Source organism: Chiloscyllium punctatum, chromosome 7 (genome assembly GCF_047496795.1).
Source record: "Chiloscyllium punctatum isolate Juve2018m chromosome 7, sChiPun1.3, whole genome shotgun sequence".
Classification (NCBI taxonomy): Eukaryota; Metazoa; Chordata; class Chondrichthyes; order Orectolobiformes; family Hemiscylliidae; genus Chiloscyllium; species Chiloscyllium punctatum.
The window spans coordinates 115,921,361-115,945,378 of record NC_092745.1 but is presented as its reverse complement, the minus strand read 5'-3'; the positions used below and the strand labels follow the sequence as shown (position 1 = coordinate 115,945,378).

Here is a 24,018-nt window from a genome sequence, read left to right as displayed (position 1 = left end):
GGATAATTACAGCAGTGACTTTGCTATGTTGCAGTCTCTCTGTCCTTATCTGGTCCACATGTGACTCCAGACCCACAGCACTGTGGCTGCTCTTGGGGGGGGGGGTTCCAATAAATACTGGTCTGTCCAGTGACACCCTCAGCCTATGAATAAATTTTAAAAAGACTACAGCTCAGCGAGCAAACCTACACCCTAAAGCCCTTTCAGCAGTTTAGCTACAATCAAGGTAAAGCCAAGTTTATTGTTAAAAAAAATCTGCCTTTATCAGATGTCAGCTTGGAGTACATTCACATCTTTTCTAATACAGCACCTGGCGGCATCCGAAGCAGCATTAAGGTTTTGAGTTAGAAGTGTCAGTGAATTCAATGTTAACTGTTTCTTTGTCCACAGATGCTATCAGACACTTGAGTTGCTCCAACAATTTCTGTTTTTGTTTGTGGTTTAAATTTCTGTTTTAATGATTGTGATTATTACAGACCAGGAACGGCTCATATTGTCAATCACCTTGTTCTCCTGAATCAATCACAGTACCCTCAAATGTTTCTGCTGTTTAAGTGCAGAGACCTTCTTGTGGCCAGCATGGAAGTGGAGAAAGAATTTAGAACGGTTATGTTTCAACTAATCCAATAAGATGGTTGAAGAATAAGTAGCATTTTTGGACTTAATACTGATGGATATGTGTAGACAAATATAACATCTCCTCCTGCTTTGTATTCAATTTGAGAGCACCAATGTCTTTTTTTTTCAAGCATGACAACACTCACTTTTGAATGCTTTCTGTAACACTGACTGCAGTTTCTCCTGCAGATAAGGATATCCAGTGACCTGCTGCTTCCATCAATCAATCTATTACTGAGTGGTGCATATGAGTTGCCTCTGACCTCTTTTCCCCCACCCGCCCCCATTGCTGCCTCACCACTGTTAAAAGGAATATGGTGAAATGGAAGAGATGAATATATGGAAATTCTTGCACTCTAGCATGTTTTGCCACTATCCAAAAAGCCAATCGATCAATTCTGAGTTTAAAGCACCCATTTATAATTCCTGGGAGGAGCACATTGTGAAATAATTAATGAGCCATTATTTAGAAGCAGCACAAATTATCACTGAAAATCAAATTTGACACTAATTATCAATGTGAGGATTATAATTGAGGATAATTTTCCAGTGTAGAAAATGTGGAATTGGCCACTTTTTGTCAGTGTGTCTTTATTCACTGAAGCATGAACAAAAGTGCTGGCATTAATTTGAAGAAAATCACAGGGTAAGTGTTTTTAAAATTTTAAAATAGGATTGCAGCTCATTTATTAAATCCTTTTGAATGTCTAATTAATGTATGGCACCTTGTTTTATAAGGAAATTGCATGTCATAATGTACTTGTCATGAATTGGAATGCATTAACAACTAAGGCAGGCTACAAGTCCACAGAACAGTTTAGTTCAGGTTACTTCAGATACTATAAAATCTTGAATGGTTTTCAGTTTTTGATCCCAAAATGATATGGCCAGGTTGAAGACAAATCAGAAGTATAGTATTTTAATTTAAATTTATGTTCAAACTGAACAACTCAAAGAAACACACTACTTCTGGAATGCAGTAACTGTTGTATTTACTTGTTCGTTCTCCCCAACAATGTTGGCATCCATATTTCCCCCTTTTTTTTTCCTTTTGCTTTTCCCTGTTGTGCAGTATTATTCTACATGGCCGTATTGGAATTGTGGAAGGAATGATTTTAAGAAAGGCTAGTATTAAAGATACATAGAGCTACATATTGGATGTAGGTTTGCTCGCTGAGCTGCAAGGTTAGTTTTCAGACATTTTGTCACCATACTAGGTGAGCCTCTGGATGAAGCACTGGTAGTGTAGCCCATTTTCTATTTGGGTGTTTGAGTTTCCTTGAGTTGGCGATGTAATTTCCTGTGGTGACGCCATTTCTTATGGTGATATCATTTTTTTTTTGTTTTTTTTCCAGAGGTAGTAAAATGGTTTCCAAATCAATGTGTGTGTTGAGAGTTCCAGTTGGAATGCCATGCTTCTAGGCATTCTCGTCCGTGTCTTTGTAACACAGACACGCACAAGGATTCCTAGAAGCATGGTATTCCAACTGGAACTCTCAACACACACACTGATTTGGAAACCATTTTACCACCCCTGAAAAAAAGAACAAAAAAATGATATCACCATAGGAAATGGCATCACCACAGGAAATTACATCACCAACTCCAGGAAACTCAAACACCCAAATAGAAAATGGGCTACACTACCAGTGCTTCATCCAGAGGATCACTGAAGATGTTACCTAGTATGGTGACAAAATGTCTGAAAACGAATCGTGCAGCTCAATGAGCAAACCTACATCCAGAACCTCAATCTGAGTTACAAATCTTAAAACTTGTGAAGTCCTGTGTATGTTTTACCAAATTGCACAGTTATAGTAACCCTTGAGTAATAGTTTTTCATTGTTTGGCTTAAGGACATTTATGAAACACCTAGAGAAGTAGAGTTATTCTTACAGTAAGAAGTTGATCAGTAATTTTATGTTCAAGATAATTAGAGCTCATAAACTAAATAATGGGAAACTGTTTTCACTGGTAGTACACGGTTTCTAGGATAATTGATGAAAGAACCCAGTCTTCAAGAGGGAAGTGAGAATGCTTTGAATGCAGTGAGTTGTGATCCAGAATGTGTTCCTTTGAAAGTTGAAGCCTGATTTATAGGAACTTTAAGGCAATTGAGTATATCATTTAAAAGGAAAGAAAATAGAAGACCAGTTAGAGCACAGAAAGGGGCCATTCAATGATTTGTCTTGTGCTGGTTGAATAAACTAGTCAGACGTTCAAGTCCAACTTTGCAGCATCTGGGCAACACCTTGCAGGTTTCAGTACTTTAGGTACAGATCCGGACCTTTTTTTTTAAAAAATGAATTGAGGGTATCTGCTTCAACCACTAACTGGACATGAAACTCCAGAGACCCACTACCTTTTGCATTAAAGCATCTTCCCTCTTTTGCTGTCTAATCCTGCTATCGATTAGCTTAAATCTGTGTGCTCTCGTAATTGCTGCCTGTGATGAGGAAACAGACCATCCCTATCTAAGCCCCTCATTATTTTGTACAACTCAGTTAAGTCACCTCCACTTCCTCTGTACCAAGGAAAACAACTATATGGCCTATTCAATCATTCTTATAATTTTCAAGCCCCCAGTGAGATTCTTGTAAAACTCTTCTGTACACACTCTCTAGAACTGTTGTAATTCCTGTAATATAGTAACCCGAACCATACACAGAACTCCAGCTGTGATCTAATTAATGTCTTATGTAGTTCAAGAATTACATCCATGCTTCTGCGTTCAATACCTTGCCCAATGAAGGAAAGCATCCTATCTGCCTTTTTTGCCAGCATATCCACCTATAGTGCCACCTCAAGGCACTCTGGACATTTCCACTTTTGTTCCTTTCAGTGTCTTCTGGTCTGATTTATATTCCCTTCCTTTACCCAGAAGTTGTGAAGGGAGCAAAAAACGAACTTTGTCCAAACTTTGTCTCAATTATTTCTTTTTATAATTTCCATAATTAAAATTGTGCTGAATTATGGCAACCTGCATGCATCTCTCTCTATATTTCATAAATGCATGTAACAATAAATCGCTATTCTATTCTATTTCTTTGTTTACTCTTTCCAAATTCAGAGCCTCGCATTGTCTAGATAGACTTTCATAAATTTGCCACATTCCAAGTAACAGGTAATCCTATCTAATATTGATTGCAGAAATTTATCCACCACCTTAGTCAGACTGACCAGCCTTTAATGAATTTACTTATCCTTTTGTACCCTTCTTGATTAATGATACAGATCTATGAGTAAAGAGAGGGACATGGGACTGATAGCTCTTTAAAAGAGCTAGCTAGGAGATGAATGGCTGCCTTTTGTGCTAGAAAGATTCTACCAAACGCTGATCTTAATATTGAGGAAGGCCCTGACAGGCTTGCAGTGACCAAACTCTTCCTGGCATCGAAAATTTAATTAAGCATTGAATTTATATGCTGATTTTTAATCATCATAATTGAGAGAAAAGCAAATTACTTAATGGTCCCCAACATTAGATACAAAATATTTTCTGTTTTTTTTTTCTTTTTAGTTGTGACATTGGAAATAAAGATGTGCAGATAAGGATCATGTAGCATAGTATATCTTGACTCCCAAAAGCTTACTGATAAAGGTACAACCACTTTAATATTTTAAAATTTAATACAAAGATTGGGTCAAGTAGTCTTGGGCCCCCTATAATGAAAGACACATTATGAATTGATCACAAACTTGTTCATGTAAAGACTAATCATATGTAACTGGCCCCTGTGAAGAGTATTAAGGACTACAACTCTAGAATCATTTAATGTGTTAGTTGGTTACCGCTTTGACATCAAGGTCTTTCTGGCTGCCTGAACTAATATGGCCTCCTTCAAATGATTGTGATTTAAACTACAGTTGCATTTCTTAAAAAATTAGTAATTCACTTAAGGGGAGAAAACTAATGGAGGTAAAATGGCTAGACTGTGCTGAAGGAAGTATTATCGTAACATTTCCTAGTGTCTTGAACTAATCTTCTTCACAACCTAGATTCAGGCAATATGAAACTAAATAAAATACTGAGAATGGTGAAGTCAAACAGAAGATGCAGTGTTCTGCAAAGAGTGAAATTCAACTGAATACTTTGCTGCTTTCTCCATTTATGCTCCCACACCCGATCAGTCTTTTCAGCATTTTGTTCTTATCACTGATAATACTAACCTGTTTGAGCTTGAGGAAAAGAAAACATGAAAAGTACTGCATATTTAAGTGGAATGCGTATTGCCAGAGGAATGTTACAAGAACTAGGAAATCTGGGTTATTGTCAGATTAGTTGTGTCCCAGATCTTGGATGTGAAGCTGAATTTGTTTAGTTTTTTGAGTTGCTACTGGAGTATTTTACTTTTTACTGCCACATAACAGGCCCTCCAGTCAACAAGGTAATGCAGAACAATGAGGTTGATCTCCAGTATTAGCGATTTGTGGAATTTACAATACAATCTTGAAAGTAAATGAGTAAACAGAAACCATACTTTCAGGAATAACAGCGTAGGAAGCACTGCTACAAACAAGATTCTGAGGTTGGTATTGCATTACACAAAGTTGGTGGGGGGGGGGTGGGTCAACTTATGAAATGGGTGATCCCAGAAAAGGGCTGGCTTCAGGAAAGAGGAGAGTTAGTCTTTGAGATGTACAGCACGGGAAGACACCCTTTAGTCCAACTCGTCCGTGCCTAACTAATCTAGTCTCCATTGCCAGCACTTGGCCCATATCCCTCTAAACCGTTCCTATTCACATACCCATCCAGTTGCTTTTTAAATGCTGTAATTGTACCAGCCTCCACCACTTCCCCTGGCAGGTCATTCCATACATGCACCACCCTCTGCGTGGAAAAAGTTGCCCCTTAGGTCCCTTTTATATCTTTTCCCCTCTCGCCCTAAACCTATGTCCTCTAGTTTTGGACTCCTCAACCCCAGGGAAAAGACCTTTATATCTTATCCGTGCCCCTCATGACTTTATAACCTTCTATAAGGTCACCCCTCAGCCTCCAATGCTTCAGGAAAAACAGCCCCAGCCTATACTTTATAGCTCAAATCTTGTTTGCTCCCAATACAGTGTGGTAAAGTGGGCTGCAGGGCCTTAAGCAAATCAGTCTTAGGACTAGCAGTGCAATGACCTCTTACGAGTGGGAATTAATAATTCCAGTCACAAAGTCATAATCTGTCTGCACCTGGATGGGGGCATTTCTCAGTTGTCTAAGGACATCAGGTTCGAGTTGTTTTCAGAAATTGTTTGTCTCTGAATATCTCTTTGTATGGGGAGTATTTCAGGTTATGATAAAAACCTGATGAAGCAAAGAATTGTTCCACTGGGTCTTCAAGCTTTTCAGATCAATATTGAGAATCTAGAAATATTGGCTGGACAATCTTCTGCTTCCAGATGTGGAACACTGTTCTGGCAACTAAGATTTCATCAGTTGAAAATAAGGTGCAAATCACTTATTACAGAAACTATTTCTGTTTTTTTTAAGGATATAGGAAAATTGAGATGCATGCTATAAAATATTGACAACTTAAGTCATGTTTTTAAATAAAATTAAATACTATTAAAAATCAGCAGTAACTCTGCTGTATTATATGTGCCATCATAGTTTTACCATTGACTTTAATTCAATTGTATTAAAGGCAGGTGACAGCATGTTCCTGATCAGTATGTCTTTAAGAATCCTGTCTCCCTTTGAAAATTTAACTTAAACACCATGGACAAAATTATTTAATTGGCACAAACACACTTTGTCCAACTTAGCAAATTAAGGAAATTCTTCAGATGAATCCAGTAAATCATTTCATCAGTTTCTCTTGTGCTCTGTATTTGTTTTCAGTGGTTAAAAGGTTAACCAACTGTATCCATTTAGTACTTCCTTTGCATCCAACTTTGCTATCAAATGCACATCCCATCCTAACTGTTAACTATATTATTGCCAAAGAACTCATCTGTTGTCTCTAACATTGCTACACATTTATGGAAATCATTGTAACAGGGGAAGGACTCAATTATCCAGTTCAACTATCCTGTTGAAGATTAGTACTTTCCTTGTTTTTTAATTAAACTCATTGATAAGTGGGCCTGTATGTTTTGGGTGAAGAACTTGCAATTCCACAACTGCAGCTTTGAAGATTGAAAAATGAAGCTCCTGTTGGCATTGTACCAATTTGACAGTATTTTTATACAAAAGTAAATAAGTGGATTTGGTCCTTATGCTCCCTCCAACAACCTTAGCCATCGTAGAAAGGAGCATAGGACTTGCTCAATGGTAAAATACCTAAGTTCTCTTGAAAATTCTGGTCGATCTGTGATAAAGCGTTATAGAACTGTTGATTAATTATAGCAATTAATCTTGTTCAATTAGTTTACAACAGATTTAGCTAGATACAATTTTTTTATTAATTGTTCATGTAATGTGGGCATTGCTGGCTAGGCCAGCATTTATTGCCCAGAGGACAGTTAAGAGTCAGTCACTTGGCTTGGGTCTGGAGTTACATGTGGGTCAGACCAGGTGATGGCGGTTTGCTTCTCTGAAGGATATTCATGATCTGGGTGGGTTTTTCTGATAATTGGCAACAGTTTCATGGTCATCATTAGATTCTTAATTCCAGATTTTTATTGAATTCAAACTTCATCTGCCATGGTGGAATTTGAACCCAGATTTCCTGGAACATTGTCTGTGTCTCTGGACTAGTATTCTGGTGATAATATCAATGCCACCACAAGGAAAGCCAAAGGATGGAGCACTTTGTAGACAAATCCAAAGTTAACTGTTGCTCCCAAACATACTGCACTTATCATACATCATGGCTATAAATAAGATATGGATGATATATAAAATATATAGTATACAAAATGTCACTTTTGCTTTGAGTCTTCTGTTCCTGAAATCAATGGCTGATTACCCACTGCCTTCTCAACAATGTTGGCAAACTGATCCAGCTTGAAAGCCTCCTGAGGATATACATGTTAGAGTATGCATGTTAGGATCTATCATGTTGTTAGATGTATATTGTTCCCTAATCTCCTTAGAAAGAGATTTCCAGCTGTGTCAACAGTCAAAAGCACATACTGTTCTTCAACCTCTTCCCCCTCTTAGCAGTACAAGCATCAAGACATTTGTAAATATTTCCTGTGTATCCAGAACATTTTTTTCTCTCTCGAGTAAAAGCATCCAGTTGGAAATGTTTTGTATATTTACTTAACCTTTTCACTGATGCTTTCAACCATCTGTCAAAGTACTTGTATCAAGTCTTAAAGTCTGCATTTTCTGTCCCACTGCCAATCTACTATACATATGAGAATAAAGATATTGGATCTTAAGTTCCAGAAAGGTGTGGACGTGTACTGTTGCACTTAGTTTTGTTCTGTTTCTACTTAAAATGGTTTTGCAACAAAAGAGTGAGTTTTGTTTGATAACGACCATGCTGTTGATGCCAGAATTGGGCATGTTTTCTCTCACCAACTCAGTACATAGTTAATTAATTCGTATTGTCTTTTCAGCTGCTCTTGACAAAGGTGATGATAGAAAGCTCAGCAAAAGACCAACTTTGACGAGCTCTCAGGTATGATGTCTGCTTAATAAAACTTGTCAGTAAAGCTGCTTTTTTTTGTATTGTTTGAATGTACAATTTCTAAGCTTTTTCTAAGCAATTCTATCATGTATATTTGTAATTAAAAATATGTAGGATTCATTCGAATTATAGACATAATTCCAAATGTGTGCACTCACTTTATGAAAATGTGCTGTTCTGGAAAAATTTAGATTTAGGGGGAGAGGGGAAAGATATGAGACCTAAGGGGCAACTTTTTCACGCAGTAAGGAATGAACGGATAGAGGATGTGGTGGAGGCCAGTATAATTGCAACATTTAAGTGGCATCTGGATGGGTATATGAATAGGAAAGGTTTGGAGGGATATGGGCTGGGTGCTGGCAGGTGGGACTAGATTGGGTTGGGATATCTGGTCGGCATGGACGGGTTGGACAGAAGGGTCTGTTTCCGTGCTGTACAACTCTGACTCTAGATGGCCTAACACTTTTAAGGCAACCTATACTTTAACCTTGCATCTCTTCACAGCAAAAGAAACGTCCTCTGCTTGACCTTTCTCCGTTTGATGTGGTGGAGCAAGTGTGTAGAAGGGGAAAGGTGCTGTCAACAAATACAGTTATACCTAATAGTCAATTGACTGCTTCAAAAATGAAGTCTGACAGTTCAGTGCATGCAGCAAATGCACAACTGTCTGCTGGTGCTTTGAGGAAAGGTGAAACAAAAGGAAAGGACATGAGAAAAGCAAATGATAAAACTCCAAAAAATGGGAAAGCCAATGAAAAAGGTACCTCTACAAGGATGAATACTCCTGCAAAAGCTAGACTGGAAACTAAGGCGAAAGCTGAGAGCACTGTCAGCAAAGTGAAAGTGTGTGCTGACACTCTGCTATGTCAGACAGGTTCTACAGCGAGCAACAAAGACATCATCGGACAGGACGGCAAAGCAAGTACAGGTGCACGACCCAAAATATCTCTCAGCTCTTCCAGTAGTCAAGCAAAACAAGGGAAATCATCAAAGAAAATCATTCAATCTCACACAGAATTGTCACAGACAGAGAAAAATAGGAACAAGCGTCACTCTGACAATCCCGAACTTCCAAGCAAGAATGGTGCTGTAGGCACAAGTGGATACGTTGGTGGACTACAAGAGGGGAATGAGATGGACGAAATAAACTATCACGATAGGAAAATGGCATTTGTCAATAGTCCTACTGAAACTACAGCACAGGAGCCTGCAAAGAGCTCAGTTGGCCAGAAGTCAACAGGTTTGTTCCTTGTACAATATTAGAATTTCATCTGGTGTGATTTGTACCTTAGCTGCTGCTTATTGGCTCCATTCACTGAAAAGTACTCAACTGGGGTATGCCTCATCCACTGTTTGGTTTTTATTATTTCCTCCTGCACCCTCATCCACCATCCCATTACCAAGTCTTTCACTCCAGTTATTTCAAGAGTGCTATGTCAAAATATGAGAGCTGGAGCATTACTTTTTTTTTAAAAATTCATTCATGGGATGTGGGTATTGCTGGCTAGACGAGTACTTATCGCACAACCATAACTGCCTAGAGAGCAGTTAAGAGTCAATCACGTTGCTGTGGTCTGGAGTCCTATTTGGAGCAGACCAGGTAAGGATGGCAGATTTCCTTCCCTTAAAGACATTAGGGAACCAGATGGGTTTTTCTGACAATCAGCAACAGATTCACGGTCATCATTAGACTCTTGATTACAGATTTTTATTGAATTCAAATTCCACCATCTCTGCATGACAGGATTCAATCTCCAGTCTCTGGATTAACAGTGCAGCAATAATGTCACTCGGCCATCACCTCTCCTTTTAACTACAGCCCTCATTGTAAAATAAAACAAAACCAAGGATACTATTTCTTTCTAAATCCTTTCGTCAGAAATAAAAGTACTAGACAATGTTGCGATTAGAAATCTGTGCAGCACATCAGGATATAAGTTGTCAGGTTCACCAGTGAGATTCTCTTCCTACAAATGCCACAGTTCTCCATCTGCTTTTGTAAAAATGCTCCTAGTTAAGCACTTGGTTTTTTGTTCCATTTTGTCATTTCCTTTCTAATATGGTATCTATGTTTTACAACTAGGTTTGGTAATTGAGCAATTCCATATTCGAATATAACTATTTATTTTACTGCTTTGTAGTTAGGTCCACAAGTGTCTCCAAAGCTACTAAGACTCCTCCACCTGCATCAGTGAAAACTGGCAGACCACTTTCTAATAGGTGAGCAATGGTTTTTTAAAATACAAGTGTAAATTAGTACTTTTAAAACTTCATTCCTTCTTCTCTTTCCCCCTCTTAAAGACATTGTTGCGTCTTAGGAGATACAATTTTCTTAACCTATTAAAGTAACAGTTAATGGCATTATGATTTTAAGAATCTAGATGCTTTGGATCATCATTGGTTGGACCTCTACAAACAGGATGGTCCTCACCTGAAGCAGAGGAGTACCAATATTCGTGGGGGGTGGAATTTGCTAATGCTCTTTGGGAGGGGGGAGGTTTAAGCTAATGCAGCAGGGGATTGGGAGCCTGAATTGTAATTCCAGTGTACAGGAGGTTGAGGGTAGTGAGGTCAAGGATAGGTTTACAAGGTTGCGAGAGGGCACTGGCAGTCAAGGTGTTGGTTTGAAATGTGTGTACTTGAATGCCAGGAGCATCCAAAATAAGGTGGGTGAACTTGCAGCGTGGGTTGGTACCTGGGATTTTGTTGTGGACATTTCAGAGACATGGGTAGAGAAAGGACAGGAATGGTTATTGAAGATTCCAGGATTTAGATGTTTCAGCAAGAACCGAGAAGATGGTAAAAGTGGGGTGGGGAGGATGGTTGGCATTGTGAATCAAGGGAAATATTACAGCAGCTGAGATAACATTTGAGGACTCATCCACTGAGGTAGTTTGGGCTGTGGTTAGCAACAGGAAAGGCGAAGTCACCCTGTTGGGATTTTTCTATAGGCCTCTGAATTGTTCCAGGAACGTAGAGGAAAGGATAGCAAAGATGATTCTTGATAGAAGTGAGAGTAACAGGGTAGTTGTTATGGGGGACTTTAACTTCCCCAATAGTGATTGGAATACTGTAGTTCAAGTAGTTTAGATGGGTCAGTTTTTGTTCAATATGACACTGTATGTAGACAGGCCAACAAGGGGTGAGGCCACATTAGATTTGGTACTGGGGAATGAACATGGCCAGGTGTTAGATTTGGAGGGAGGTGAGCACTTTGGCGATAGTGACCATAATTTGGTTATGTTTACAGTAGCAATGGGCAGGGATAGGTATATACTGCGGGGAAAGGCAATTATGATATAGTTAGGCAAGATTTAGGATGCATAGGATGGGGAAGGAAATTGCAGGGGATGGACATACTTGAAATTTGGAGCTTATTCAAGGAACAGCTACTGCAATTTCTTGATAGGTATATACTTATCAGGCAGGGAGGTAGTTGTCGAGAGGGGGCGGTCATGGCTTACTAAAGAAGTTGAAGCTCTTGTCAAAAGAAAGAAGAAAGCTTACGTGAGGATGAGGTGTGAAGGCACTGTTTGGGGCCTTGAGAATTATAAGGTAGCCAGAAGAGATGTGAAGAGAGGGTGAAGGAGAGCCATGAGGGAACATGAAGTTTTTGGCAGATAGGAGCGAGGAAAGCCCTAAGGCCGCCTATAGGTATATCAGGAATAAAAGAATGACTAGAGTAAGATTAGGGCCAATCAAAGGCAGTAGTGGCAAATTATATGTGGAATCTGAGGACGTGGGAAAGTGCTTAATGAATACTTTTGATTAGTATTCACATTGGAAAAGGGCAATGTTAGTGGAGATACAGGCTACTAGATAAGATGGGCGGTTTTAGCAATTTTGGAAAATCTGAAAATAGGTAAGACCCCTGTGCCAGATGGGGTTTATCCTCTGATTCTCTTGGAGCCAGGGAGGAGGTTGCAGAGCCTTTGGCTTTGATCTTTATGTCAGCATTGTTGATAGGAGTAGTGCCAGAAGACTGGACAATAGCAAATATTGTCCCTTTGTTTAAGAAGGGGAGTCAGGACAACCCTCGTAATTATAGGCCAGTGAACCTTACTTGAGTTGTGGGTAAAGTGTTGGAAAAGATTATAAGAGGATTTACAATCATTTGGAAAGGAATAATTTGATTAGGGATAGTCAATACAGTTTTTTATGAAGGGTAGGTCGTGCCTAACTAACCTTATTGAGTTCTTTGAGAAGGTGACAAAACAGGTGGATGAAGGTAAAGCAGTTGATGTGGTGTATGTGGAGTTCAGTAAGGCATTTGATAAGATTCCACACAGTAGGATATTGCACAAAATATGGAGTTTCCGGATTGAAGGTGATTTAATGGTTTGGATCAGAAATTGGCTAGCTGAAAGAAGACAGAAGGTGGTGGATGATGAGAAATGTTCATCCTGGAGCTCAGTTACCAGTGGTGTGTCACAAGGGCCTGTTTGGGGCCACTGCTGTTTCACTTTTATAAATGATCTGAATGTGGACATTAGAAGGATGGGTTAGTAAATTTGCGGATGACAAAGGTAGGCAGAGTTGTGGATAGTGCCGAAGGATGATGTGGGTTACAGAGGGGCATAGATAAGATGCAGAGCTGGATTGAGAAGTGGCAAATGGAGTTTAATGTGGAAAAGTGTGAGGTACTTCACTTTGGAAGAAGTAACGGGAATGCAGAGTTCTGTGTTAATGGTAAAATTCTTGGCAGTGTAGATGAACAGAGCGATCTGTGTCCAGGTGTATAAATCTGAAAGTGGCCACCCAGTTTGATAGGAATGTTAAGAAGGCATATGGTGAGTTGCCGTTTATTGGTAGGGGGATTCAGTTTTGGAGGCACGAGGTCATGCTTCAGCTTGACAAGACGTTGGTAAGGCCGCACCTAGGGTCTGGCGTACAGTTCTGGTCGCCGCATTATGGGAAAGGTGTGGAAGCTTTGGGAAGGGTTTAGAGGAGATTTACTAGGATGTTGCCTGGTATGGAAGGAAGACCTTACGAGGAAAGGCTGAGGGAACGGAGGCTGTTTTCGTTGGAGAGAAGAAGGTTGAGAGGTGACTTAATTGAGTTGTATAAGATAATCAGATGGTTAGATAGGATGGACAGTGAGAGAGTCTTCACCAGAGGAAAAACGAACACGATGGAACGTAGCTTTAAATTGAGGGGTGATAGATTTAGGACAGATATCTGGGTAGTTTCTTCACTCAAAGTAGCATGGGTGTGGAATGGCTGCCTGCAACAGTAGTAGACTCGCTGACGTTAAGGGCATTTAAATGGGCATTGGACATACATATAGATAATAATGGAACGGTGCGGGTTAGATAGACATTAATTTCACAAATTGGTGCAACATCGAGGGCCGAAGGACCTGTACTGGGCTGTAACGTTCTATGTTACATTATAGAAACAGACCAACAAAGGTGCATTGGTCAGACCATACTTGAATACCATTGGAAAACAGAATTAAGTGACTACAGGACATTAGCTGTAAAGGTTAAAACAATCATTCTGTCAATAACTGTTTATAGATGGGCAATAAATACTGTCCTAGTCAGCAGCACACTCATTCTGTGAAGATTTCTTTTAAAATTAGTATCTTTACATACTTGAATGTGGTCTAATAAACTGATACATTTGTTGTAAATATGTTCTTTCTGGATTAATGTTGTTTTCTTTTGATCAATGTTTAGTCAATCATGGCCATCACTTTACAGTGAAAGTAAACTCCCACACCTTAAATTGATGTTAAATTTGTCATTGTAAACCAGTTTGGTACAGGGAGGCTTACACGGTCCTGTACAGATTAGAGTATCAGTTAAAAGTTTTGTATAACCTAAAATTGGTCCATTTGGCCAAAAAGACCAATTTTGTTTTGTGCTGTAAATATTTTTTGCACACTCATGACTGTCTTAAGGCAAATATTGGCTGCATGCTAAGTGCAAAATGGATCAGGTTAACATGGAGGATACATTCCTCCATGTTAACATAGAACATAGAACAATACAGCACAGAACAGGCCCTTCGGCCCACGATGTTGTGCCGAACTTCTATCCTAGATTAAGCACCCATCCATGTACCTATCCAAATGCCGCTTAAAGGTCGCCAATGAATCTGACTCACAAAGTAACTCGAGTTACTTATAACCTCAAAGACACAAATCTGAATATGGAATTATCTTCATTGTGCATCTCTTTTGATAGTATGCCAAACAAACAGAGGGCACAAAATAGAGATGAAGGGTTGTCACAGGCTTCTATGAAGAAAACATGGAATAGCAGCAGCAACTCATCTGTTCAACACAGAGCAAGGAGTGCATCTGGGGCAGCCAAAACTAAAGGTACAACTAACCTCCTTCAGACATCTTTGTTTTATTTTTGCTAGCAGCAATTTCAAAATCTTATGTGCACATCATGGCTTTTGTGGTGACAACTTGATCATGAATTACTGATACTGCTTTAAAACTGCAAGAGCTAGAATACCAGAGCAACAATGTATGGCAGAGACCATATAAGGCTCTGGGCCAACTGCATTTGGAATACTGAGAGCAATTTTGAGTCCTGTATCTAACGAAGGATTTGCTAGCCTTGAAGGGGGTCCAGAGGAGGTTCATAAGAATGATCTGGGGAACGAAGGGCTTGTCATTTGAGGAGGGATTGAGGACTCTGGAGTTTAGAAGGATGAGGAGGGATCTGATTGAAACTTACAGAATACTGAGAGGTCTGGATATAATGGATGTGGAGATTCTTTATCTTTTCTAGTAAGGGAGACTAGGACCCAAGGGCATAACCTCCAAGTGAAAGGATAATTCTTTAGAACTGCGATGGGGAGGAATTTTTTCAGCTAGAGGGTGGTTAATCTGTGGAATTCATTTACAGCAGAAGACTGGAGGCCAAGGCAGAAATAGATAATTCTTGATTGGTAAGGGAATCGACGGGAATGGGAAGAAGGCAAGAGAATGGGGTTGAGAAATGGGGTTGTGGGCGGCACGGTGGCACAGTGGTTAGCACTGCTGCCTCACAGCGCCAGAGACCCGGGTTCAATTCCCGCCTCAGGTGACTGACGGTGTGGAGTTTGCACGTTCTCCCCGTGTCTGCGTGGGTTTCCTCCGGGTGCTCTGGTTTCCTCCCACAGTCCAAAAGATGTGCAGGTCAGGTGAATTGGCCATGCTAAATTGCCCGTAGTGTTAGGAAAGGGGTAGATGTAGATGTAGATGTAGGGGTATGGGTGGGTTACGCTTCGGCGGGGCGGTGTGGACTTGTTGGGCCGAAGGGCCTGTTTCCACACTGTAAGTAATCTAATCTAATCTAAAAATGTATTGGCTAGAATCAAATGGCAGACCAGACTCGATGGGTTAAGTGGCATAATTCTGCCTCTTATCTTACGGTCTTATGGAAGCAAATGTAATACTTTTTCATTTGGAAAGTGGAGGAGACCAAAAAACATAGGCCAGTTAGCTTAATATCTGTTATTGGGAAAATGTTGGCGACCATTATATAAAGAATGTAATAGACAATTTAGAAATATTATGATTGAGAATGACTCTTCTAGACATTCCCCTTCATGCAATCATGCCTGACAAGTTTACTAGAATTCTTGAAGGTAACGAATAGGATGATAAAGGAAAAAAAAAGTAGATTTAATATATTTGAACTTTCAGAAGGCATTTAACAAGGTACCAAATATTAAATACTTAAGAGCCCTTGATGTTGGAGGTAGTATATTTGAGTCCACAGAATCCCTATAGTATGGAAACAGGCCCTTCGGTCCAGCAAGTCCACACTGACCCTCCAAAGAGTATCCCACCCAGACCCATTCCCCTATTTACATTTACCCTAACTAATGCACCTAACTTCCACATCCCTGAACAATGGGCAATTTAGCAATTCACCTAACCAGCACATTTTTGGATTGTAGGAGGAAACCCACACAGACACTCAGAGAATGTGCAAACAGACAGTCACTCGATGCTGGAATCAAACCTGGGTCCTTGTCACTGTGAGGCAGCAATGCTAACCACTGAACCACCATGTTGCCCCTGCATGGATAAAAGATTTTAGCATGGATAAACTATTTGCTAAACTAAAAGAAGGTAGAGTTAAGACGAACATTTTCAAGATGACTACCTGTAACTAGTGGTGTGCTGTAGAGATCAGTGTTGGCCACAGTTATTGTCAAATTTAAATTATTTGGATGAGGAAAATGAATGTATTATGGCCACATTTCTGGATGTCACAAAAATAGGTGGAAATGCAAGTGGAGAGTGTGACAGTCTGCAAAAAAATATATAGACAGGCTTAGTAAATGGATAGAAACTTGGCTGATGGATTATCTGGGGAAATGTGAGGTCATGCACTTTGGTAGGCAGAATAGAGAAGGTGAATATTATTCAAATTAAGAATGACCGCACAAAGCTACAGAACAGAGATTTGAGCATCCTCATCCGTTCTTCATTAAAATCTGCAACTAAGTTCAGCAGGTAATAGGGAAGGCAAATGGAATGTTGGCCTTTATTTTCAAGGGAGTTGATCATAAAAGGAGTTTTTTTTAAAATTATATAAAGCACAAGCTATACCAGAGCTCAAATGTTGTGAACAGTTTTGGGCCCGTTGTCTAAGAAGAAAAAATACATCTGGTGTGGGAGGCAATCCAGAGAAGGTTCACTAGGCTGATATGGAATTTGGAAGATTGAGAGGCACTTTATTGAAACTTACACTATTCTTAAAGAAACTAATATGGTAGATGTGGAAAGATTATTTCCTTTTGTGGGAATACATAAGAGGTACAGTTAGTAAGTTTGCAGATGACACCAAAATTGAAGGTGTAGTGGACAGCAAAGAGGGTTACCTCAGATTACAACAGGATCTGGACCAGATGTGCCAATGGGCTGAGAAGTGGCAGATGGAGTTTAATTCGGATAAATGCGAGGTCCTGCATTTTGGGAAAGCAAATCTTAGCAGGACGTATACGCTTAATGGTAAGGTCCTAGGAAACAGAGACCTTGGTGTGCAGGTTCATAGCTCCTTGAAAGTGGAGTCGCAGGTAGATAGGATAGTGAAGAAGGCGTTTGGTATGCTTTCCTTTATTGGTCAGAGTATTGAGTAAAGGAGTTGGGAGGTCATGTTACGGCTGTACAGGACATTGGTTAGGCCACTGTTGGAATATTGCATGTAGTTCTGGTCTCCTTCCTATCGGAAAGATGTTGTGAAACTTGAAAGGGTTCAGCAAAGATTTATGAGGATTTGAGCTATAGGGAGAGGCTGAACAGGCTGCGGCTGTTTCCCTGGAGCGTCAGAGGCTAAGGGATGAACTTGAGGTTTACAAAATTTATGAAGGGCATGGATAGGGTATACAGGCAAAGTCTTTTCCCTGGGGTCAGAGAGTCCAGAACTAGAGGGCATAGGTTTAGGGTGAGAAGGGAAAGATCTAAAAGAGACTTACGGGGCAACTCTTTCACACAGAGGGTGGTAAGTGTATGGAATGAGCTGCCAGAGGAAGTGGTGGAGGCTAGTACAATTGCAACATTTAAGTGGCATTTGGATGGGTATATGAATAGGAAGGGTTTGGAGGGATATGGACTGGGTGCTGGCAGGTGGGACTAGATTGGGTTGGGTTGGGAAGGGTCTATTTCCATGTTATACATCTTTGACTCTTTGTTGCCTTGTTTGTTGCTTCACTAACTCAACCGTATCATTCACTAACTCAACTGTATCTTCTGGTGAAGAACATAGGCAATACGTACCGTGGCCCTGAGGCCTACTACTTCATTAAGGGGAGGTAATCCATCTTCAGGCTGATCGAAGTCTTTGGATTCTTAAAGGTTTAGAACTGCTGAGTTTTTAAAAACAATTCCTCCTCATCTCTGTCCCAAATGGCTGATCCCTAACCTGAGACTTCGACCCATAGCTTTAGACTTTCTAGAGCTGAAAATGTGTTGCTGGAAAAGCGCAGCAGATCAGGCAGCATCCAAGGAGCAGGAGAATCGACGTTTCGGGCATCAGCCCTTCTTCAGGAAATCCTGAAGAAGGGCTGATGCCCGAAACGTCGATTCTCCTGTTCCTTGGATGCTGCCTGACCTGCTGTGCTTTTCCAGCAACACATTTTCAGCTCTGATCCCCAGCATCTGCAGTCCTCACTTTCTCCTTTAGACTTTCTAGCCAAGCAAATAGCCTCTTGGTAACTACTTCTTCTTACCTAAGAATTCTATATGCTTCTGTTATCACTCTTGTTAACCTGCAAAGAATATAAGCGCTCTACTAGCTCTCTGCTCCTTTCAGTGAGCCTTTGTTGCATTGTTTCCAAGGTAAGTTAAAACCTTGCTCTGTGCTCCAATGTCCTTATGTTAGAACCAAACATACTGTGTCTGTATGTTCTTTGTGACTTGTGTGCGAGGACGTCCAAATTTCTCTGCTGACCAACATTTACCAGTCTAATTTATTAATAATGACTTTGTGTGCAAATGGTAGCAAACTACTTCAGAGTTTTTCTCTATACAGAAATGCTTAATATTGATTTTTTTTTGACAGTGATAAATTTTGTTCATGCAGTGCTTTCAAACTATAGCTTTCTGTGGAGAGATTCCAGTGAATTAAGCATACTGGTTAAATAATTTCCTTTCCTTTTTAATGTTTAATATCTTTTGGCAAGAATACTTAAGCTAATAAAAACATTTTTCTGTGCTGCGCAGCATAAACTTAACTGATTTAAATTTCTTGAGTACATTTCTCTAATAATTTTGGTTAATTGTGGACCGAGCGCTGGGCATTAAACTCTGCAAGGGTGAAAACTCTGATTCCATTCTCTGGCCACCCTGAGTTGTCAATCTGTTACAAGTGGCCTCTGCGTTCCATGTGGGAAGGAAGAGATTATTGGTTTTGATTGTGATGTGACCCATGAAACCAGAAACTGAGTATACAAGGTCTTATCCATACCAAGTGAGAACAGGGAGCCAGTGGTACAGTGGTAATTCCACGGATCCTGTAGTCCAGAGCCCCAGGCTAATGTTCTACGGATGTGGATTTGAATTCAGTAAAATATGGAATTGAAAAAGCTGGTCTTTTGGCAATCGGGTGAGGACTGCAGATACTGGAGATCAGAGCTGAAAATGTGTTGCTGGAAAAGTGCAGCAGGTCAGGCAGGAATGAAGAAGGGCTCATGCCCGAAACGTCGATTCTCCTGTTCCTTGGATGCTGCCTGACCTGCTGCGCTTTTCCAGCAACACATTTTCAGCCGTGGACTTTTGAAAGCCCGTCATGTTCACTAAAGACCTTTTCAGGGAAGGAAATTTGCTGTCTTTACCTGGTCTGGCGTACATGTAATTTTAGGCCCTCAACAATCTGGTTGACTCTTAACTGCCCCCAGAATTGGCCTAGACAGCCAATCTGTTCAAGGCAGACTTGGGAATGGGCAAAACATACCAGTCTTGCAGGCAACTTGTATATCACTTCACATTTCACTTGATTTGGTTGAGCTACTTGTTCCATTGGAGCATTGGTCCCATAGGACCCTGTGTCCTGATTCTTGAAATGGACTTACCTTTTCAAAACAGAAATGGACATAAACTAAGCAATTGAATGTCAACAGGAGCAAGAACCAGAGATTCCTTTGACATCTAGTTTTATGATTTAAGCAACTGTTTGATTTTGTTTTAATTACATTTCAGTCCAAAAGAGTAAGTGCCATTGAGAAATGCTTTAGACTGACACTGGAAGTATAACCTCAGTTTTCAGATAATACCAGATTAGTTGGGTAGTTATAAAAGAGTAGAATTATGACAAAATGTGGGTTAGGCATTTACTCTCCAAGCAAGTATGAATCCAGACAATATTTGTAGGACGAATAAATTGGTCACATACTACTCAGAAAATAAATGTCCTAATGGGTTGAAAAACATGGATCAGAGGGTACTGGTGCACATGTCACTAAAACCAGTGATGCAGCTCACCAAGTCCTTGTTTTTTTTTGTTTTAAGGTGTGGAGATTAATCTCTTCTGGAAAGGGGTTCTAAAAGCAGAGAATGTGCTAATCGTGATTGAACCTTAGTTAGAACACATTTCGGTGACCAGAACTAGAGAACTCTGCTATACAAGGCTGTAATAAAAACAAATTGCTGGAAAAACTCAGTAGGTCTGGCGGTGCTAATAGAGAGAGAAATCAGAGTTAACTTTTCAAGTCCAGTGACCCTTGTTCAGAATCCTCCTGAAGAAAGGTTACTAGACCTGAAATGTTAACTCTGATTTCTCTCCCCAGATGCTGCCAGACCTGCAGAGTTTCTCCAGCTGTTCATATTTTTGTTCCAGATTTCCAGCGTCCGCAGTTATAGATTAGAGAGCCATTCAGCATGGAAACAGACCCTTCCAACTAGTCAGTGCTGACCATGTTCCCAAACTAGTCCCACTTGCGTGCATTTGGCTCATATCCCTCAATGTTTCCTATTCATGTAATTATCCAAATATCTTTTAATGTTCTAAATGTATCTGCACTTAACAGTTCCTTTGGAAGTTCATTCCACAAACTAACCACTCTGGTTTTTTTTTTAAAAAAAGTTGCTCCTCATGTCCTTTTTAAACCTTTCTCCTCTCACCTTTTAAAAATATGCCCCCTAGTTTTGAACTCCCCACCCTAAGGAAAAGACCCTTGCTTAGTCACCTTATGTAAGCCCCTCATGATTTTATAAACCTCAAGTTATGTGTCAGGAAAAGGTCAAAACTCCCTCAAGTCAAAAGTCTCATCCTTGCCTTTACAAAGGACTGTGACTTAATTTTTTAGGCCCTTTTTGATTTGAGAAATTTCCATGGCTTATTCAGGTTCTCCTCTACCCTGCATTCACCATTTATAGCTCTCCAGGAAATTTTCCACTGTTCTTGTGTACTCCCTCCATGCATCCAGTTTGAGGTGCTTGCATGAAATCCTATCCAATCTAATAATAGTCTTTGATTCTTTGGGTTTTTTTTTATAAACATAGGCTGTGTCTGTGGGAGGCTTTTAAACGTATGATAACAAGAGTTCAGAGGAATTATGTTCCTGTTAGTGAAAGGACAAAGTTTGGTAGAAGATTTGTAGCTCGGGTGCTCGTTGTGGTTCTGTTTGCCGAGCTGGGAATTTGTCTTGCAAACGTTTCGTCCCCTGTCTAGGTGACATCCTCAGTGCTTGGGAGCCTCCTGTGAAGCGCTTCTGTGCTGTTTTCTCCGGTATTTATAGTGGCCTGTCTCTGCCGCTTCCAGTTGTCAGTTCGAGCTGTCCACTGTAGTGGCCGGTATATTGGGTCCAGGTCGATGTGTTTGTTGATAGTCTGTGGATGAGGACAAGGCTGCTAAGATTAGGGAACAATGGATGAATAAAGATATTGAGGTTCTACTCAAGAATGGGAAAAATAACATAGACAACTGGGATCAAATGAATCTCTTGAATATAGTGTATGTAGGGGCATTCTTCAAAGGGAAATCAGGAAAGGAAAAGGGAATATGAGACTGCCTTGACAGATAAGGTTAAGGATAATCCAAAGGGATTCTACAAATTCATTAAGAGCAAAAGTACAACTAGACAAAGTAGGCCCCTTAAAGATTAATAAGGTCATCTTTGTTTTGAACCTCAAGAAATGGTAAATATTTCATACCAATTTTTACTGTGGAGAAAAATGGAGGCTAGAGAACTTGAAAATAAATAATGATATTTTGAAAGCAGTTCACATTAAACAAAAAGTAGTGCTGGAGTGCTGATGGGTGAATCTTTGGATCCTGAACAAGTGTAACTAAGGATGTTGTGGGTGAAAATTGCAGGGCCCCAAACAGAAATATTTGTCATCTATAACCATGGGTGTGATGCTGGAAGACTTGAGGGATAGCTAATGTGCCTTCATTTAAGGAAGGCTGTAAGGAGAAGCCTGGGGCTATAGACTTGAGCCTGACATCAGTGCTGGGTAAGTTATTGGAGGTGAATTAAAGAACAAAAGATGAGTACAGCACAGGAACAGGCGCTTTGGCCCTCCAAGCCTGTGCTGTTGATCATGCCCTAACTAAACTTTAAAAAAACCTTCTGCCCTTTTATTTGGTTCACATCCCTCTATTACTTCCTGTTCACGTAACTATCCAAATGCCTCAAATGTTGCCAATGTGCCTGCTTCCATCACCCCTTCTGGCAGTGTTTTCCAGGCTCCTACCACTTCCTGTGTGAAAAACTTTGCCAGCACATCTCTTTCAAACATCCCCCTCTCACCTTGAACCTGTGCCCCTCTGTATTAGAAACTTCAACCCTAGGAGAAAAAGCCTCCGACTATCTACCCTATCTATGCCTCTCAATTTGTAGATCTGTATCAGGTCTCCTCTCAGCTGTCATCTTTCCTAGCCTTTTTAATCTTCCCTCATAGCAAATTCTCTCGAGACCAGGCAACATCTTGTCAACCTTCTCTGCACTCTACCAGAAGGGCATGGAAACCTTTGAAAGTGTGGCGACTAAAATTGCGCACACTAATGCAAATGCAGCCTAACAAGGGTTTTATAAAGCCGCAAACATGGGTTGCTAACTCTTGTACTCCATGTCTCAGCTGATGAAAGCCAGCATGCCAATTCCATAGTCCAAAGATGTGCAGGTCAGGTGAATTGGCCATGCTAAATTGCCCATAGTGTTAGGTGCATTAGTCAGAGGGAAATGGGTCTGGGTGGGTTATTCTTTGGAGGGTCACTGTGGACTGGTTGGGCCGAAGAGCCTGTTTCCACACTGTAGGGAATCTAATCTAATATGCTTTCTTGATCACCTTGGTCGCCTATGTTGCCACTTTTGGCAACTATGGACCTGCACACCCAGATTCGTCTATATGTTAATGTTCCTAAGGGTCCTGCTATTTACAATATAATTCACAGCTAAATTTGATCCTCCAAAATACATCACCTCGCATTTGGCTGGATTAAACTCCATCTGCCATTTGTGCCCAAGTCGCCAATCTGCCTATATCCTGTTATGAAAGGGTACAGTCAGCACCATCAGTAATGGATGAGTTTGGGGAGGCAAGGAATGGTAATCAGCATGTTTGTGTGCAGGAAATCATGTCTCTCAACCCTGACGACTCAGTTGTCTTGAGAAAGTAAGCAAAAAGATCGAGGGCAAGGTGGTAGATGTTATTTACTTGGAATTTACTAAAGCCTTTGATAAGGCTCCACATGGTAAACTAACTAAAGTTAGGTCACACTGGATTCAAGGTGAGCTCGCCGAGATAGAAGGTGGTTGTGGAGGTTTGTTCTTCGGACTGGACTATGATCAATGGTGTTCCATGGGGATCAGTACGGGGTTCACTTTGTTTATTATTCACACAAACTATTTGGTGAGAATTTAGGAGGCATAGTTAGTAAGTTTGTGGATAACACCAAAATTGGTGGTATAGTGAACAGTGGAAAAAGGTTATCTAAGCTTACATGTAGATCTTAATCAATTGGGCCAATGGGATAAAGCGTGGCAGGCAATGTTTAATTTGGATAAATGTGAGATACTGCATTTTGGTAAAACAAACATGAGCAGGACTTTATTAATAGTACGGCCTTGGGTAGTGTAGAACAGAAACCTAGGGGTTTAGGTACATAATTCCTTGAAATCTGCATCACAAGCAGGGTAGTTAAGAAGGCATTTAGGTAAAAACAAGGACTGCAGATGCTGGAAACCAGATTCTAGATTAGAGTGGTGCTGGAAAAGCACAGCAGGTCAGGCAGCATCCGAGGAGTAGGAAAATCGACGTTTTGGGCAAAAGCCCTTCATCAGGATTCCTGATGAAGGGCTTTTGCCTGAAACGTCAGTTTTCCTGCTCCTCTGATGCTGCCTGAACTGAGATTAGAGTGGTGCTTGAAAAGCAAAGAAG

At 40.4% G+C, this 24,018-nt stretch overlaps 1 protein-coding gene across 4 annotated transcripts in view; it reads left to right on the top strand.

The window, feature by feature from the left end:
- Positions 1–24,018, top strand: part of btbd8 (BTB domain containing 8) — a 106,159-nt gene that overhangs the window by 72,353 nt on the left and 9,788 nt on the right. For all 4 annotated transcript variants that reach the window (XM_072574692.1, XM_072574693.1, XM_072574694.1 and 1 more), the window contains 4 exons: positions 8,116–8,177; positions 8,691–9,426; positions 10,328–10,406; positions 14,378–14,514. In XM_072574692.1, coding sequence (XP_072430793.1) covers positions 8,116–8,177; positions 8,691–9,426; positions 10,328–10,406; positions 14,378–14,514 — 1,014 coding nt within the window. The remainder of the gene's footprint in view (positions 1–8,115; positions 8,178–8,690; positions 9,427–10,327; positions 10,407–14,377; positions 14,515–24,018) is intronic.